The sequence below is a fragment of the Hemicordylus capensis genome, chromosome 6 (genome assembly GCF_027244095.1).
Source record: "Hemicordylus capensis ecotype Gifberg chromosome 6, rHemCap1.1.pri, whole genome shotgun sequence".
In the NCBI taxonomy this organism is placed as follows: Eukaryota; Metazoa; Chordata; class Lepidosauria; order Squamata; family Cordylidae; genus Hemicordylus; species Hemicordylus capensis.
In genome coordinates, this window is record NC_069662.1 from 19,895,212 (window position 1) to 19,913,673 (window position 18,462).

The window sequence follows — 18,462 nt, forward strand, 5'->3', positions numbered from 1 at the left end:
CAAAGCAGCAGTAAAGATGAGAGTGCTTCTGGGCACATGCAGAGGGTCTTGTCCCTTATAGCTAGCTAAACCATGACTGTTCTTGACCTTGTACAGCTGCGATGAGGAAGAAGGTTTCCCAGGTAAGAGAGGACGGTGCTAGTGTAGGCCAGTTTATGCTGTGGCTCGACAGTGTAGAAACTGGGCACAACTGTACACCCAGAAATTCTGACTATCAATCTATCTGGATTCCTCCTCATAGAGAATATTATGGTCATGAAAAGGAGCTCTTTTTTGTTTGAAATAAAGTTTATTGAAGTCTTATTTACATTATAATACAGAGTAAATAATCCATTTTTGGCCCATCCCTCCTCCATGGCAAGGAGGGGGTGCTGGGACATTTTATTAATCATCATCATATAATTAATAATCATTAATAACCATTTTCTTGTAATTAATTAAAAAAACCCAGGTTCCTTTTGTTGGCTAATTAACCCCTCCCCCTCCCCTTAGATTTCCCCAGTCCCCTAACCCCATTCAACCCAAAATTCTAGGATGCAGACTAAGAAAATAGAACCAGCGCCCCCTCCCCAAATCAGCACCACAGCTCCGCCTCCATGACTGCAGGCTCCGCCATATCTCAGATACAGGCTCCGCCTTTTTCACAGTGGCAGGCTCCTCTTCCCCCTATTTTAAAAGTTGCATTCTCTATTAAACTTCCTCACTGCTGAGAGAGACTAAAACTCCCAGCTGCTGCCAAGACATGTGCGTGTGAATTCTTGTAGCACCACCAGCAAATGTTCATTTCCTTTCCCCTGGTGTGGTGGAGATTTATGTTTTGTTTGTTTAAATTGCATTTCTATAAAAACGACCATTTTGCCTTTAGGAGTGGCATGGGTACAACCTTTTATCTGGCCCAACACTCTTCTGAATTTATTGTTGTCCCTATTTGCAGTTTTTAGCATGTGTAAATGTACAAGATGGCTTTTAGCCCTTAGAAAACTTCCACCGCAAAGGGTGTTTGTGTCCATGCATGGAGGAAGCAAGTTTTTTAAAAAGAAAAAGAAAAAATTAATGCTTTCAGTGCCAAAATGCAGGAAGCTCTGTGGACAATATAGAGAAAGCCTTTTAAAAAACAAAAAGCAAAAGAGACAAAACCTTGCTGGGCTTCTGTGCCTTTGAACAGTTGCAAGACAGGCGTAAGCCGAATACGTGCAGCTCTCCTTGGCCTGGAGATGTGGGGAAGTGGAAAACTTCATCTGTTGAATTTTTGCTTGTCACCTGAGAAAGGCACAAGAACCCTGTCCTCTCCTCCAAAAGATGGCAGAGCTGCTGAACACAATTAATAATAATAATAATAATAATAATAATAATAAAATTAATAACCTTTTCTTTCACTGCTTAGAGCTCTTTTCTGGTTTGTAGCAAACAATGAATTCCAGACAGCCCAAAAGTGTAGGGCTGGCAGATCTGCACCTTTGAGAGGGCCCCTGTACCTTTAAGAGTTGCAGGCGAGAGGAATTCTATCAAGTGTGGCTTAATTGTAGAATTTTCCTTCCTATGCAACTCTTAAAGGTATAGCAACTATCCAGGAACAGGCCTGCCAAACTTACTCAAAAGCCATTTGCTTCCTTTGTCTGTGGGTTCTTGTCTTCCAGAAGCACCTCAGTTCATACAGAGAGGAACACATGTACACACTATTAGACAGAAAGGAGAAGGGGAATCCTTTCCCAGTTCACATGTGCAGGCTCATTGCTTGATGACTGAGCATTAAAATGGTCACTTGCATATGTGAAACTGAATGAGCCATCCAAACATTTCAGATACAACTTTCCTATCACCTCCAACACAATGCTTTTTTCAGTGGAGTTCGTACACACATTCAGATGCGAGTCATCAGCAAATCAATGAGAAACCAAGTTGTGTGCATGCATGTATGAAGTTGCACCTGAAAATGCAAAGGTGATCCTCCCATTAGGAGCAAAAGACCTAACCTTGGATCAGCGCTGCATAACTTCAGCTCTCCAGCGTTTTCTTTTTCTTTTTACTCCAGCTCCCATCATCCTGTCACTGTGGCCAATAGGGAGGGGCGATGGGATTTGTATCCCAACATCTGCTGGAGAGCCTGAAGTTGTGCAGCTCTTCCTTCCATGATCATCTTAGCAGCAGGCATGAATGTCGCAAAGAGTGCAACAGATGCCTGAGAAAACGAGGGTTGCCACTGGTTTTAATTGGTAGGCTCTTGTGACTTTGAGTCTCATTACTGCCAGAAAACTGTAGCTGAAACTTTTCCTGTTGCTGCATCTCTCATGCAACATGTAAAATGGCTGTCCATAAAAAAGTTGGCAAAGGAAATATGTGGAGGGGAAGGTAATGGGGTATATTTCCCTCTTAGTTTGCTGGAATTAGCTGGTATGTTTGGACAGATGGATACCTGTTCACAACCTCTACTATTGAGTCCTACAATAATTCATGGGTTTAAAAACAAAAAACGCACACTCATGCTAAGGCTGCAACCCTATGCACTCTTATCTTAGTGTGCCCCACTAATCATAGTGGGGCTTACTTCTGAGTAAATGTGCATCAGATTGCAGTATAAATAATTCTTCTTGGCACAAGATTCTTCATTCGAAATGCCTACCTGTGAACTCTGACACACTTATGCTTCTGTACTCATGTATTGGTCTGCACTGAGCTGTTCGATTGACAGATAAAATTCCCCAGAATTTTTCTTTTTAAAACTGAACCTTTGGAATGGGATCTTTTATCAATCAGTGTCTGGGAGGAGTGCAGCGAACTGACGATTTTTCAGCCCCACATTCATGCCTGTTGTCTCTAAATACACAGAATCATCTTTAGGGCTGTGATACTTAATTGGTTTGATTAATCAATTGAAATATTTGTGGGCTGACTAAAGAACTGCCCCAACCAGGCAACTGATTTTAATATTTTGAATTATTTTTAATACAAGTACTTATAAAAACTGCAGATGACAAGCTTAATCTGGGGGAGAGGTATTCTCCAAGGAAAAGAAGAATGCCTCTTTCTAATATTACGCTTGCTGTGACACATACATGCATTGTCAAAAATCAAAGAATTTCTGCTTCTAAATGCATATTGACTAAGATTAATTGGATAACAGCCCCTACTTGTAGCCTTGGCTTCTGAACTGTACCATTTTGAAGACCCTCAGGTCTGTGGTCCAATCATGGCTGCTATGCCCTTCCTCCTACCTAGCTCCACCTGCAACTAGGGTTGCCAGCTGACTGCAGGGTGGGTGGGTGGGGAATCTACTGGACCTGCTCTTCTGCCTCTCTGTAAGAATTAGCAGATGCTGTTCATAGCATGGAGGCGAACAGTACATATGCTGTTGTCTGCACTTCAACCTGCTGTTAAAGGCACAACAGCATTAGTTGCTTTAAAGATTGGTAACCCTGCTTGCAATTTCCTGATGACCTTTATTAATTTGTCCCACTGGGGTGGTGCATTTGCTTAAGTGACATGGGTAGTATCAAAGGGAAAATCGATACTCTTAAGGAGATTTTCAGTAGAGGTGAAAATGACGTGGGAAACAATGGCTGGCCCTGTTGGTTAGAGTGCTGGACTAGGACTGGAGAGACCCGAGTTCAAATCCCCATTCAGCCATGATACTAGCTGGGTGACTCTGGGCCAGTCACTTCTCTCTCAGCCTAACCGACTTCACAGGGTTGTTGTGAGGAGAAACTTAAGTATGTAGTACACCACTCTGGGCACCTTGGAGGAAGAGCGGGATATAAATGTAAAAATAAAATAATAATAATACTTGCCAAGCTTATCTAAATATGCAAATATTCAGATATGCAAATATTGCACCCCTTGGCTGCAAAGCTCCACCCTGAAACCATTGCTTTTGCCATAAGACTAACAGCCGTCACCTTTGTTGCTGCTTGGACTGACAATGGCTGCTTCCCTCCTAGGGCAAATAGCAACACAGGCCCATCTAATCTGGATCAGGGCCCGTGGTGGAAGCAACCCCCCTTTGACAGGCTGCCCTGGGCCTGTGCATGTTATTTACTGAGGAAATAACATGCACATCAGCTCTAAGAAGAGGCTGAATGTAGCATGTCCACATCTCCAGTCCAGCATTTACATTTAGTGAGTCAACAATCAAGATTTATTCCTTGCATTCCCAGTATGTTTGGTTCTCATACTGCTAAATCTCTGTGGATATGAACTCCCCTCCTTTCCAGTTCACTGATGTTATGAAAGCTCCGGCCACAACAGCCCAGTTAGTCCCAGATTCCTTTTTGGTGAGCTTCTAGTGACAAGATGGGCAGTGGTCCTGGCCCCTGAAAGCAGCACCCACCAGGCCTCAAAGTTTTTTTGGGGGGGGGAGTTGCAGAAGTCAGGGGAGGCAGGTTATAAAATGTACAGTGAAAACAGTCAGCGAGGCTGTGAGGGAAAGAGGATTTTTGGGTGTGACCGGTACACACCATGCCACTAGCTGGCTACGGGCCTGGCACCTACCTGCTCTCTAGTATGTATGAATATGAAATGCCCACATTTTGTGGGGTTTTCCAACTCAAGCACAGGACCCCAATCCCAGTGCAACTTGATCGGCAGTTCCTGTTTCAAACTGAACATGATCACTTGAGGGGTGAACACAAAGCAACGTAGGGCCTGCCCCACTGAGATGAAAGAAGGTAAATTCACATCCACAGAGATTTAGCAGTATGAGAACAAAAAATATGAGGAATGCAAGGCATATGTCTTGATTGTCAACCCACTAAATGTAAAAGCTGGACTGGTGATGTGGACATGTGGACAAGTTCACCCCCTACCTGTGTCATGGTCTTGCTGCCCAAATGGCAGTTTTCACCTATGAACGAAGGTAGGGCTGCATGTCACTGTGTTCTTCTGTTATCTCCATGAGAGCAAGAGGACTAGAAACTTGTTTGGAGGGGATAAAAAGAAGGCTTAGATTTTCAGTATATGCAGTACTGTGGGGAACAGAGTGTCAGCACCACCTAGAGTGGGGAAGGTTATATGATTCTGCATCACACCCCCAGCTTTCTAATTAGGAGGCACCCCACCTCTTCTTACCCCGGTTTCTCCTTTAATGAAAATTTGACTGTGAAATGAAGGAATACTCCTTAAAATAAGGGGCATTTATTTGAGATATGCCCACCCTTTCTTACTCTGAAAAAGAAAGAGCTGTGAGGGGGGGAAATGGCAAGTGGTGATACTGCAGATAGGGCATTTTGAGAGATGGCTGGGAGCTACATACACACAAAACAGGGCCAGTGCTGGATTGCGATCTCCAAAGTAATGCATGAAGGTGAACTTAGCTGCAGCTGGTGCTGAGTCAGCAGGAGGAGGAAGAGAAGACATGCGGAAAAAAGAGAATCAGAACTTTTTTGTTGAAAGCTGAATCAGCTGTATCTTTCTTCCCATCCCTTTCATAGCCACGGCATGAGAGCAGTGTGCGTATCCGCTCCTTACCCTTCAAAAGTCCTTGCCTGCCTTCTCCCAATCTCTGTCTGCAAAAGATTGTCCATATGGTGACTGCATTTCCCTCTAGCATCCCAGGAGAAAGCCCTCTCTTGCCCAGGGGAATCGAATGCAAGGGAAGAGCATCGCTGCGGGTGTGTGTTGGGGGGCTGGGAGTCATAGCACAGGCTTCCCCCTCTATGTCCTGCCCCCCAGGGGGATATTATGGAATGCTGGTATCAAATACAGGGGAAACTTCTCCATTCCTCATGGGATGTCATCCTTCCTGTTAAGTCTTGGGAAGTGGGCAGGGCTGGTCTAACCCAACAAGCAGTGCAGGCTGTTACCTGGGGAGGCAGCAGGATCCAAATTGTCCCTTGTTCCCTACAAGAGAAGGAGAAAATTCACTTCCCTTTGCTCCTTTTTTGCTTGCATGGAACAAGAAGAGAGGCTGCATTCGTGGTTTTTACTTCCCAGAGGAGGAAATTCTATCCTCCTCCACCTAAAACAAGATACAGTGGGAGGCATAATATTAATCTTCACCTGGGGCAACAAAACAGTTTGAGTTCACCTGCAAACAGCAATCTTTGAACAGCCAAAAGCACAAGATTCCCCCGAAAGCCGCCCCCATCCATCCCAAGAATACCCCCTCTTTCTTTTTTACCATCTCCTACAATTTCTCCATCATATGCAATGTATTTCCATCTTCCTTTTCTTCTTCTCACTTCTCCCATATTCCTTCAGTTCAATTTTCTGCTTCTCTCACTCCAGCAGCTGTTTCCCTGCGCCTTATTGTGTCCCGTCAGCAGATTTCTTCTCCTCAAAATTCACGTCTGCCTTCCTCTTTTCTGCACCCTGTTCCCTGGGTGAACAATGGAGTTCCATAGCAGGACCCAAAGTTGCAAAGCAGTGGTTGAATGAGGGAGGGAGGAACGGGTAAGAAAAGGAACAGTGAAAAACAGGAAAAGAAAATGTGGAAATAAGAAGGCTTTAAAAATGCTAAGAGGAATTAAATGAGGCAGAATAAAAGGAAGAGGCAAAGAAAAGAAGGGGGAAAGTGGGGGCGGTTATCCATCCTGAGTCCTTAGGAAATGGAGGGTTACTGGAAAACAATGGGAGGAAGAAAATGTGGTAAATTAAAACCAAATAAAGGAACAGACAAAACCCACAAGTGAATGTGAAATTAAGACGAAAGAAGAGAAGAAACAGAAAAATTGGCAAGCAAACAAAACAAAAAAGTAAAACTGAGAAGAAATTGAAGCAGAAGAAAGAAGCCTTTGAATATATTTAAAACAAAGGAAAACAGGGCAGCAAGAGGGAAGGGAAGGGAAGAGGGGGGCAAAGTCTGCTCTGCGGTATAGTTCACTTGGCCGCTCGATAATAAATTCTCTCTCTCTCTCTTTCTTTTCCTAGCCTCGATGGCCCCAAGAAGTGGCATCATGACCGAAGGGAGCATGCTTGAAAAAGAGTCTGGAGTTCTTAAGAGTTTCCATTGGTGCCATGACATGGCTGCAGCACCTGCTGATGGACAACTGAATGTTGGGGTGGGGATATTTGAGGCATTGATGGCTGGAAGACAGTTGTTTCCTCACCCCTCTATCCTTGGGTTTTATTTGTCTCTTGCTTGTGGGGGCACAAATAAACATGGTCTCTTCAAATATTATAGTTCTTCTTCAAAAATGCCGCAGAAAACAAAGATGGTGGAAGAGCCAATGCGTGTCAGGAAGTGCAGGCAGCAAGAAGGCAAATGAGGTGAGACTGTGGGAGAAATTTCAGATGTTAGGCATTTTTCTTCAATGGTAGGATTAGAGGCGGAGGCGGTGGGGAGATAGACAGGACATTTCCTATCAGGAGAAGGCCATATTTTGGCCAACCCAAGATAGTGTTGCAGCATTTTGCTGTTGAGTTTAAAGGAAATGTGTCTGAGGCAATAACAGAAACCTAGAGGATGGGTGCCAGAATTGGTCATTTCATATTTGTGAGCATATCAAAATGGTGGCTTAGTCTTTTTCTGTCCAGATCTGGAATACAGGAATAAAATGCAGAGGAGGGGGGGAACCCCACGACTTTCTGTCAGAATTTGTTGTTTGGGACACAGCAAAATGGCAGGGGAAGATATTCATGCTAGAGTTTGGGTATCTGAGATTGACAGGCATACACTGAAGAAAATCTTTCTATTGGGCTGGATATTTGAGACCAATAAACACAGTAACACTATGCAGAGTTACGTCATGAATGAGAACGGGGTTTCCAACCTTGGGTCTTTGGCCATTGTGGCTGGGGATGATGGAAGTTGTAGTCCAACAATATCTGGAGACCCAAGATTGGGAACCTCTGAACCAGAATTATGAAAAGGAAAATGGAGAGGGGGGAGGGGGATGTGTCTGGTCACAAACCAAGTCTAATATATTTCCTCTCGTGACCTAAGAAGCTGGAATAGAGGGATGGTTGCTTTCAGGTGGGTAACCCTAAAGAAAGATGGCCTTTGAGGAATGGAGGTAAAAATAGGAAAGAGTGTCATTTATCGGCAGAACATTACAAAATCAATGATAACAAATAATCAAAACTGTTTGGTTTTTTTGACAGAGGGAGAGGATGCCAAGGAGCCGTCTCCTAACAGGAATTGGACTGGGGTGGGTGGGAGGGCTAATGGGCATCTTCCCCTGAAGATCTGAACAATGCAGATAGTTTTGGAATCTACTTCCCATCAAAGCTTCCTTGGGGAGAAGGTTGATGGGGACGTGCTAAATGAGCCACTTCCTGCTAGGGTTTCCAACCACCTGAGTGAGAGAAGAGGTATTTTGAGGCAGCGTAACTGAAATGGGAAATACGTTTCTTAGCCCTGCTTTTTCCACTGCTCTATGGAGGATGGGCAGGGCCTGTGACTGAGTTTCTGAAAGAGGGGAGGGGTTCAGTCTGGGAGCTAAGTTTCCCAGGGGAAGCAAGGAAATCAGAACAGTTTCCAAGCAGGGGAACAGGGGGCACCGGCAATCTCAGAAGTTGGTTGAACGGTTCCCACCAGCTGTAGAGAGAGAGGACGTTTCTAGCAGAGCAGGTGGTCAAAGTCTTCAGAGAGGGGAAGACAGCCCCTATTGGGAAGGGAGTCTCCTAGGCAGGGAGGGGGCAGGACGGTATAGTCTGCAAGCGAAGACTGGCCACCTTGTCCAGCACATTCTCTGGCGTGTCTAGCAAGGTGAGGTGGATATGTGCATATGTTCAGGATACTTGATGGCGGGTGGGTAGTTCTGAGTCATCTGGATGGAAACGTCGCTAGAGATGTCAGAGGGGCTGCGCCCACGATGCCACACCTCAGGGTGCAAGAATTGGCCTGAATAATCGGAACAGTCGCTCAGGCGCGGGCGGTAGAAGGCGGGGTGAGGGCGGTACATTTCCTCCTCGGCATACCGTTTGGTGAAGAGGTAGACAGACATCACGCCTGCGCCCTGTGGAGTAACGACAGAGGGGAAGATCAAGAATGAAGACATGACTTGCAGATGTAACCCACATTTGCCCACAAGTTATGGGGTGTGTCACCAGGATTAATAACATCTAATAGGGCCATTTACATGATGAGGACTGATACTATCTTGGTCTCAAATGGGGTATCTGTTATAGCAGTGATTCTCAAACTTGGGTCCTCGGGTGTTATTGGACTTCAACTCCCATAATCCCCAACCAAAGGCCACTGAGGCTGGGGATTATGGGAGTTGAAGTCCAATAACACCTGAGGACCCAAGTTTGAGAATCCCTGTGTTATAGGATCAGCATAGAGTATTGGTTAGAGTGTTGGATTAGGACCAGGGAGACTTGGATTCAAATCCCCATTCAACCGTGAATTTCACTGGGTGGCTCTGGGCCAGTCACGTATCTCTCGGCCTACCCTACCTCACAGGGTTGTTGTGAGGATAAACATAACCATGAACACTGCTCAGGGCTCCTTGGAGGAAGAGAGGGATATATGTAAAAATAATAAGACATAAAAGCAGGTTAATGAATGGCTCAGGATAATCAAACTAAGACCCCTGCTATAAACAAGCTCCTAATATTTGTTATGTTAAACGCTATGGACATAAAATAATGAAAGTTAGAGCCCAACTACATGTTACCTCAATAGCATTTTTATAACACAGTTAGGAACATAGAAAACTGCCTTAGGTTGAGTCAGAGCCTTGGTCCATCAGGATTGCCCATCAATAATATCTACTCTGACTGGCAAAGGCTCTCCAAGGCTTTCCCAGCCCTACATGGGGACGCCAGGGATTGAACCTGGGGCCTTCTGTATACCATGCAGAAGCTCTGCCACTGAGCTATGGGCGCAGCTTAAGATTGGCCACATGTCTTCCTTTATTAAAAAAGAAGCAGGCCCCCCGATCCAGGCAGGGACCGTGCCACATAGGCAGCTGCCTTATACCACACTAGATCATTGCTGTATCGAGCTCAGCATTGTCTACACTGACAATGGCAGTGGCTCTCCAGGGTTTCAGGCAGGAGTCTTTCCCAGCCTGCTTGGAAATGCCAAGGATTAAACCTGGGACCTTCTGCATGACAAGCAGATTTCTTCTGTTAAGTGCCAGACCTTCTGATAGAAGAGGGTTTAAGCTAGACTTGTAAAAGAATATTCTCCTGTGAGAATATTTCGGAGAATTATTCTACCCATTCTGTTAAACGTATCAGAGAATATTCTTTTACAAGTCTAGTTTAGGCCCTTTCTCTGTGCTGTTTTCTCACTGAAAATTGCTACCCCCAACTGCCATTTGCCCCAAAGATGCTCTTGGCAGCTATTTGCTGGACAACTCCCCTGCCTGGGGTACCAAGGTACCAGCCCAGATTAGGGAGGCCTCTGTGCCTGCTTTTGTAGAGAAAGAGACATGGCCCACCTTAAGCACAATATCAGTGTGGCTCGTAGTTGTCTTTCATAATAACCCAGAGCATCTTTTAGATGTTACAAGAACCCCACAGAGGGCACAACGTGTCTCCCTCTGTGCACAGAGCACACAAAATACCATGGCTGACTGCAGCCTGCTGACAGACCTATGCTCTGTGAATTGGTCCCCAACCATTTTTTAAAGCCATCTAAATGAGTGACCGCCATCACATCATGTGGTAAGGAGCTGTATAAGCTCACGATGCACTGTATGACGTCCATAACCACCAACTATCACCTTCACATTACCCTGATTTTTAATGGGGATTTTGGGGGCAAACTAGACTTACGATATGGGAGAATTGTAAACATAATCTCCTGAGGGTTGGTTTGTTTATTTTAGATCGAAGCAATAATGGGTGGGGTGGGGGCTATGGTGCCGTGGGAGGAGGAGGAGACATTTAAAACTTCCCCCCTGTTCTGTTACTCCAACCACAGGCCCCCTGATGTCGCTATTTGTCCCACAGGAGAAAAGATACAGACACCCCTATGGTTTACAGATGTCCCATGATCCATTTAATTTGGCTCTCTGTCTTGTGCTACTGTTGGATTACTGGGAATAAGAGCTTGAATCAGCTTGCTTTGGCATGAAATGGAGATGGTGATGATGGTGATGATGATGATGATGATGATGATGATAGTAGTGACTGACATACCATGCAAGGCAAAACAGGTAGTTAGAGCACTGCCAGAGCTGCTGCATCTGTGGAAACCCTTGCTAACTGAGTGAAGTGGCAACTTTTAAAGTGGTGATTCTCTTATATTTAGCAGGGGGAGAGCAACTGGCCTTATCCAACCCCAGCCCAGCATCCTTCTAGTGACTGCTGTTGTTGTCTAGGTTATGTTTCTTTTCTAAGTTTATGAGCAGCCCTTCTGGGACAGGGAACCATCTTATTTACAATTTATTTACTTTTCTACGTAAACCACTTTGGAAACTTTTCGTTGTAAAGCGGTATATCAATATTGGTAGGAGTAGTAGTAGAAACACTGCTGACAGTGGTGTGCAACAGGGCAGATCCACTCTGTCATAAGGTTGTGTAAACAATGCGATGCCCACTGGAAATAATGGCTGTTGTGTAATGCAACTGTGTCTGTGCAACTGTACGGCAGAGCAGAAGTGTCCTGTGACGCAAAACTGTTGGCAGCGTTTCCACAATCAGAGCAGCATGGACGGTGCTCCAACAGTCTCCATTTCCTTGCACCGTATATCAGCCAGTAATAAACAAACAAACAACAATAATAATAGATAATATGGAGGTAGCACAGAGGCTACACATGTGGCTCTTTCTGTGTCCTGTCATGGACTAGGACCTATCGCCACACCAGGCGGGGTCAGACAGTGAGAGCTCTGAGAATGAGGCTCCAGGTCCCCAGGAGATACCTGCACAACCCGGTTACCCGGAGGCTCCCTTCTGGGAACCTTCCCTATCCCCAGCCATATCTGGACCTAGTGGTGAGAGCTCCAAGGATGAGGGAACTGAAGAGGCACTGGGTCCAGAAGAGCCACCACCCGCACCTCGCCCTGAGGACCCACCGTTGCCCTCATCCTCAGAAGAGGACTCGGACTCTCCCCCAGAGATTGAAGAATCGCCCCAGCTCCATAGGAGTCGGTGGTTAGGAAACAGGGCTCGGCCCTTTAACTAGCCATTGTCTCTGGGAGTGTGGGTGGAGCCTAAGGCCATCCCCAGCAGCAGGGCTACAGAGGAGCTCCATCTGCAGTAAGCAGTTGCCGAAGCAACATGGTTGTACCTAGCTGGCCTTGATTCCTGGCTCCCCCTGACTACGCTCTTTGCTTGCCCCTCTGTACGACTTCTGATAGACTTCTGATGCGCGGCTTCCCCTAACTACGCTCTTCGCTCGCTCCTGAGAACTGATGGGTACCACTTCCTGGCTTTTGACCTCCTGCTCCATTGACTACTCCTGACGTCTCCTCCCGAGTGATTCCTCAGACGAAAGACCCTCATCCCGTGTGCAGAACATGATACCCCCTCCCAGTACTCAACACCTGGATAATAATAATAAGCATTTGTAGGGTGCTGTGTGTGGCCAGCCTGAGCCTCTCCAGCTGCCGTTGGACTACAGCTCCCATCACCCCTGCTGCAATTTCTTGTAGTGGGGAATGATGGGAATTGCAGCCCAACAAAGGTGGGAGAGCCTCGGGTTGGCCACCCCTCTTCAATTATACCTGTTGGGTACTCATCACTAACAATTGTGGCTGGGGGGGTGATCGGAGTTGTAGTCCAACTGCTGGAAACCCTCAGGTTTGCCATCCCTGGTATAATGCTTTTGACTGTGCAAAGCACTTCCCATGTGTAAGCTTGTTGTAATCCTTACAAAACCCCTGTAAGGGGTTACGATTAGTATCCTCATCTGGCAGCTGGGGCCTGCCTGAAGCCATCTAGTGCAGTGTTTCTCAACCAGCAGTCCGTGGCCTGGTGCCAGTCCGCAAGACACTGGCTACTGGTCTGTGAGGCATCACTAATAAAAATCACACACCCTCCAAAAATTGGGGCTTGCAGGGGCTGCTGGGAGCTCTCCGGAGCTCATTTCTAGGCAGCCCTCGTAGCTGGATAACATTCATATTGCTTCCTTGAAATGAACATTATCCTGCAGCGAGGGCTGCCTGGAAATGAGCTCCAGAGAGCTGCCCGAAATTACTTTGGGGGGGTGCCTGGGGGTGGGGGCGACCCCCTTACTAATGGCCGGTCCAGGAAACTGTGCACGAATAATGTTCTGGTCCATGACTCCAAAAACGTTGAGAAACACTGATCTAGTGTGTTCATGGCAGAGGTGAGATTCGAACCGGGGACTTTCAGATCCGCAGTTCAGTCTCTTGGCCATGACACTGGCCTTGAATGGACCTGCTCCTTTGGATAGAAAGCGAGTGCAGTGCATGGTGAAGGTATGTGTGGGGAGGAGGTTTGTCTTAGGAACACAGGAAGCTGCCTTGTACCGAGTCAGGTCATTGACCCATCTACTACAGTTCCGTACTTTCTATATTGACGAGCAGTGGCTTCGCCAAAGTTTCTCTCCCATACCTCTTTGAGCAAGAAGGAGGAAGCAGCAAAGGCGAAAGACCATCCGTAGCGGTACTGGAAGTACTGCTCGGAGCCACTGGGGCGGTTCATGACTTCGTCGTTGATGCTGGAAATGTACAAGACCAAGCCCACCACCAGAGAGAGCCCTGAAAAAGAGCATAGGAGAGATGGTTGGGAGGGAAGAAGAGGAGAACACGGACTGTTATCGGTCTTGGGGGAAGGGAGGGTGAGCACGGCGGTGCATGAGATTCATACGATTCCACAACCCTGTCCCATCTTCTCTGCAACAGCCTCTTGGACAAGAAAACAGGGCTGAAATTCTGCACAAAATTGCCACCCACGGCACCACTCCGTCTGTGCAATTTTGTACATTTGCACAAGAGTGCTCTTGCATAATGGTGCACACGTTTCATTAAAATAGAGATGGAATGTGTCAACCTATGTTGTTCTGTTGAGCTCCGTAAGGGCCAGCCTTAGGCATGGGTGAGCTGGGCAGCTGCCCAGGGGTACTGAGGTGGACTTGTGCAAGCTACACAACTGGACAACACTGATCAGCTAACCACAGAGAGGGTGTCAAAGGCACTCCTTGCCCAGGGCACTATTTATCTTAGGGCCAGCCCTCCGCTCAGAATGGAGGTGCAGCTGCTCCTAGGCACAGAGATATATCCCAGTCTTCTCCCCTGGTCCTCTAGCACGGGGTCCTTCTCAGTGCGAGGGGACGTTTTGCCTGCTCAATGTGAAGTCATCCAAACAACGGTCTGTTTACATTGCCTCTAGAACCCAAAGGAGCTGCCGAGAATCAGATTTGCTGCTCTTATCTGCACAACACCACCCCTTCATCCTCATAGCCTCGGCTTGGGCTCCATTCCTTGGTCACGGTAGCAGCAGGTGACAAAGGGACGGAAGACTGCAGCTAGGCAACTGGTGCTAAAATGCAGCTGGCCCGGTGGTGCAGTGCAGGGCTCTGGAGCCACAGGCAGGCCCTGCTGTGCCTCGCTCTCCTGCTGCTTCCTCTTTGGATGCCCAGCACTGCACTGTGTGGCTGAGGTGACATTAATCCTGGGGATGTCCTGCAGCCACCGTTCCCCCTCCCCCCTCCAGCTTACCCACAACCTCAAGGCTAGTTTGGGACCATCGGCCCCAGGCTCCCCTCCTCTTATTTCCCGGCCATGCATGCTCCAGAGCCAGGTGTCCTCGGCAGCCTCCCACGCCAGGCCCTCCAGCCCCCCTGCCCTCCAGATGACGGTCAAAGGCAGCTCCCACCTGCCACTCCTCCCTCTGATCCCTTGCTCTGCGTTCCAGCATAGAAGCAGCCGGGGCTTAGCCTGGCTGCCGGCTCGGCTCGGCTTTCTCTCCCTCCTCCTCACACCAGGGACTGCAAGAGCAGCACAACAGTCTGGCCGAGGAAGCAGAAGAAATGACCTTTATCCGAAGCAGAAAAGCAGTTTCCCGCTTCCGTCATGCTTGAGCTGGAGCAGGACGGAAGCAGAGGACAGATGTGGTGGTGGTGGTGGGATGTGGCTTGGTGTTCCCCCCTGCCCCCCCCTTTCTCCACTGCCCTTCTTTTGGGCTGGGAGCACTGGGGCCTGGGAGTCATGCCAGCTCTCCTGCCTTCAGAGCCAAGCACAGACCATAGCAGGAGGTGGGGAAAGGGGGTGAGCTGGGGTGTCGGGTCCTCTTTCCCCAGCTCCTTCCCAGTCCGTGACTCTTAGGCAAAAGCAGGTGTGATGCAGGAGTTCTGTGCATTGATCTCCCAGCACTTTTTAAACTGCCAAGTAGCTAGGAATGGGGTGGGAGCTCTGACTTGGAATTATATGATTATGAAGGGAGTTGCAGTGCTGGGGGTGGGGGCAGGGTTATTCCTCCCCCCACCTTCTGTTTTCCAGATCTGATCTAAACTCTTCCTCCCAGTGACATGACCAGTCTTCATAACAGGGTTACCCAGGCTCTGGGTCACAGTGTCTTCCCACTCAGTCTCATCCACTTTGTCCCAGAGCCTGGGTAACCCTGTGCTGCAAGGACACCACCACCACCACCACCACCAGGAGTACAGGGACCCCAAATCAGCACCTCCACCATGGCCTGAAGATATAGCCCTGGTTTGTCCTCAGATTCAGAGTAATCCGCTGAGGACCCACCATTCCAAGTAGAGGCTGCCCAGCACCATCAGAGCCGGTGCTTAAGAAATTGGGTAAAGCCCCCTTAAGAAACAGACTATCCTGAAGGAAAGGGTGGGGCCAATTTACTCTGCTTGGGCAACAGCCATAAAAACTGGCGGTCTGCTCCAAGAAGCTGCTGGAGCAACGTCCTTTGTATGTTGCCATAGCCAGCTCTTGTGTGCATTGGGTGCTGGCCAAGGTCCTGACTCCTTTGCCTTTGGAGCTGTCCAAGGTCTGCGTCACTCCTGGACCCTTGCCTTTGTGGAGAACTTGGCTCAGCCTAGGGCACGATAGCCAGCTGGTTGGCCTGTGTGTCAGAAGGTCCGATTCCAACACAGGTCTACTGAATGGGTCTGAGCCTGGACAGTGCCTGGATGGCGGGTTGCCCAGAAATCCCATGAATGCTGCCTCAAAATCCAATGCAATAAATAAAGAAATAAAATAATCAGAGCAGCCTACAGTTGCTTCAAGCAATTGGGAAATCAAATAGCAAATCCATATCGGTTTTGCACCCTCCCCACCCTTTGCTTACTGAGTCGTGTAAACAACTCTGGTGTTTTTCCTGCTCACTGAGTAGGTATGAAGAAGAGCACACCCTTCCCCTCCAGCAGGCCTGCACAACATTAACCCTCCTGCAGATGTTGGACTACAACTTCCATCATCCCTGACTACTGGCCACTGTGGCTGGGGCTGATGGAAGTTGTAGTCCAACAACAGCTGGAGCACTGAAGTTGTGCAGTCCTGCCCTACCAGCTTGCTGTTGGCAGTGATGACAGCAGCAGCAGCACTGCCTTGATTGACCTTAGAGGCAAGGTGAGCAGCATTTCCTAGAGTGTCCCTGAAAAAGGCTGAGAGGGACATTCCAGGCATTCTGGCTACCAGTAAGGTTGTGGTGTCTGAGTATGGGGGGAGAGTGGCCATATTTTCTTATCTCTATAGAAGCAGCAGGGGGTGGGTAGGTTTAGGAGGGGACAGGAGCAGACGTTTTGGGAGAATGGACGGAAGAGAGGGAGAAAAGGCTGGAGTCCTCCCCTTCCATGTCCAAATGTCCCACACCCATCAGACTGAGAGGCTGTGTGGCCTCCTCACCTCACACAAAATCTGGGAGCAAAAATTACAGTTACAGAATCTCCCAGACCTCCACTTCTCCACCTGTCACCTCCCTAGCTACATTCCAAACATATTAACTAGTCCGTTCATAGACATGGCAAGGATTGGGTTCATTTTGCCTCTAGGAGTGCCACCATTTGGAAGGAGACCTCTCCGGAGTTCCTCAATACTCAACAGAAGCTGCTGTTCTACTGCAAAGGCTATGAAGCCCCCTAATAATCTTTCTGCTGCTTCACTTTAAAAACCTCCATAAGCTCTCCTTAGAGCACAGCTGCCCCTACTGTTGTGATCAGCACAGACTCTAAGGATAGGGTGCCCTCTGTTGGGCGCCTCCTCTACGCCTCACCCGAGAGGATGAAGAAGATTCCGGAAACGAAAGCCAGGATGGTCCTCTGGGGCCGGATATGTCCGATGTTGCTAATGACAAATGCAGTGAAGACAAGGAAGAGGCTGACCATTGGGAAGGGGGTGGCTGTGCGGATGGTCTCTGTCCAGAGAGAGAGGGAGGGGGAACACAAGGAAGAAGAAGAAGAAAAAGTCAGATATCCTGGGATTAAATTAATGTATTCCCTTTAAATAGTTCTACTCTGCTTTTAGTGCAAGACAACAAAGTGGAGAAAGAGAGAGACTGTGGGTAGACAGATAGATTAGATTAAATTAGATTAGATTAGATTAGATTAGATTAGATTACAACAATAATCTGAAACTAACCGTTAAAATCACTGGCTGACATTCTGCACAGCAAGCCATGCATCCAAGAGGAATGTGTGCTCACTGCTTCCGCCACACTCACCAGCCCGTCAAGAATCCTAACAAAGGTCCTCCCGATGGGGTTAGGTTGCAGCAGCGATGGCACACAAGATTGTTCACACGAAGCCTCCCCTGCCTTTGCTAAGAGTGCTGACAGGCTGCCAAGTGTCACAGAAGCAGCACACAGCTCTCACTGTGGGAAATATTAGCCACTCCCCCTTTTTTAAAAAAAACTGCTGTGTCTTCTTAGCCTTGTAAAGCACATTGGGATAAATGTCTGAAAAGTAATATAGAACAGGGATTCGCAATGTAGGGTCCCCAGATGTTAATGGACTTCAGCTCCCATAATCCCCAGCCCCAGTAGCCTTTGGTTGGGGATTACTGGAGTGGAAGTCCAAAAACATCTGGGGGCCCAATGTTGAGAATCCTTGGTATAGAAAACTAATTATAACTATAAATAAATAATCAAATCAAACCAGAGCAATTAAACCAGGAGTGAATAAAATGGCTAACACATCCATACTAAATTACTCCTTAACAGTGCTATTTAAATTAAGCAGACCTTTAGAGTAACTTGCGTGGTCATCTTGAATAACTTAGTCTAGAGCCTAGAAACCCCAAAATAGACCCATAGAGCCAAATGTCTCTTGGAATAAAAATGTCTTCACCCTCCATCTAAAGATGGTCAGAGAAGGTGCCAGGGGACCTCCCTGGGGAGAGGATTCAACAGAGAGGGTGCTGCCACTGAGAAGGCCCTGAGTGGTACCCACCACTTGAATTTCTGCCCGTGTTGGGTCAGAGAGTAGTGCCTCCATAGTTGATGAAGAAGGTGGTCCTTAAGGTTATTTAGGGTTTTGACAGCCAAGACAGCAGTTTGAATGGTGCCTGGAAATGGACTGGCCTCCCATGAAACTGGCCAAAAGAGAGTCCAATTTCAGCCACGCCTCACCAGTGCTCCATCCCAGGTCCTGTTTTGAATATGAAGACTCACCCCTCTGATCTGAGAAGTGATCGTACACATGGAATGAGCATG

The 18,462-nt window shown here is 47.5% G+C and overlaps 1 protein-coding gene across 1 annotated transcript in view; it reads right to left on the minus strand.

Annotated features, from left to right (window-relative positions):
- Positions 1-269: 269 nt before the first annotated feature.
- CACNG7 (calcium voltage-gated channel auxiliary subunit gamma 7) overlaps positions 270-18,462 on the minus strand; it is a 58,126-nt gene continuing 39,933 nt past the window's right edge. The window contains exons 4-6 of the mRNA XM_053265484.1: positions 17,026-17,166; positions 13,411-13,556; positions 270-8,891 (exon numbers count right to left, since the gene is read on the minus strand). Of these exons, the coding sequence (XP_053121459.1) occupies positions 8,634-8,891; positions 13,411-13,556; positions 17,026-17,166 (545 nt within the window). The 3' untranslated portion in view covers positions 270-8,633. The remainder of the gene's footprint in view (positions 8,892-13,410; positions 13,557-17,025; positions 17,167-18,462) is intronic.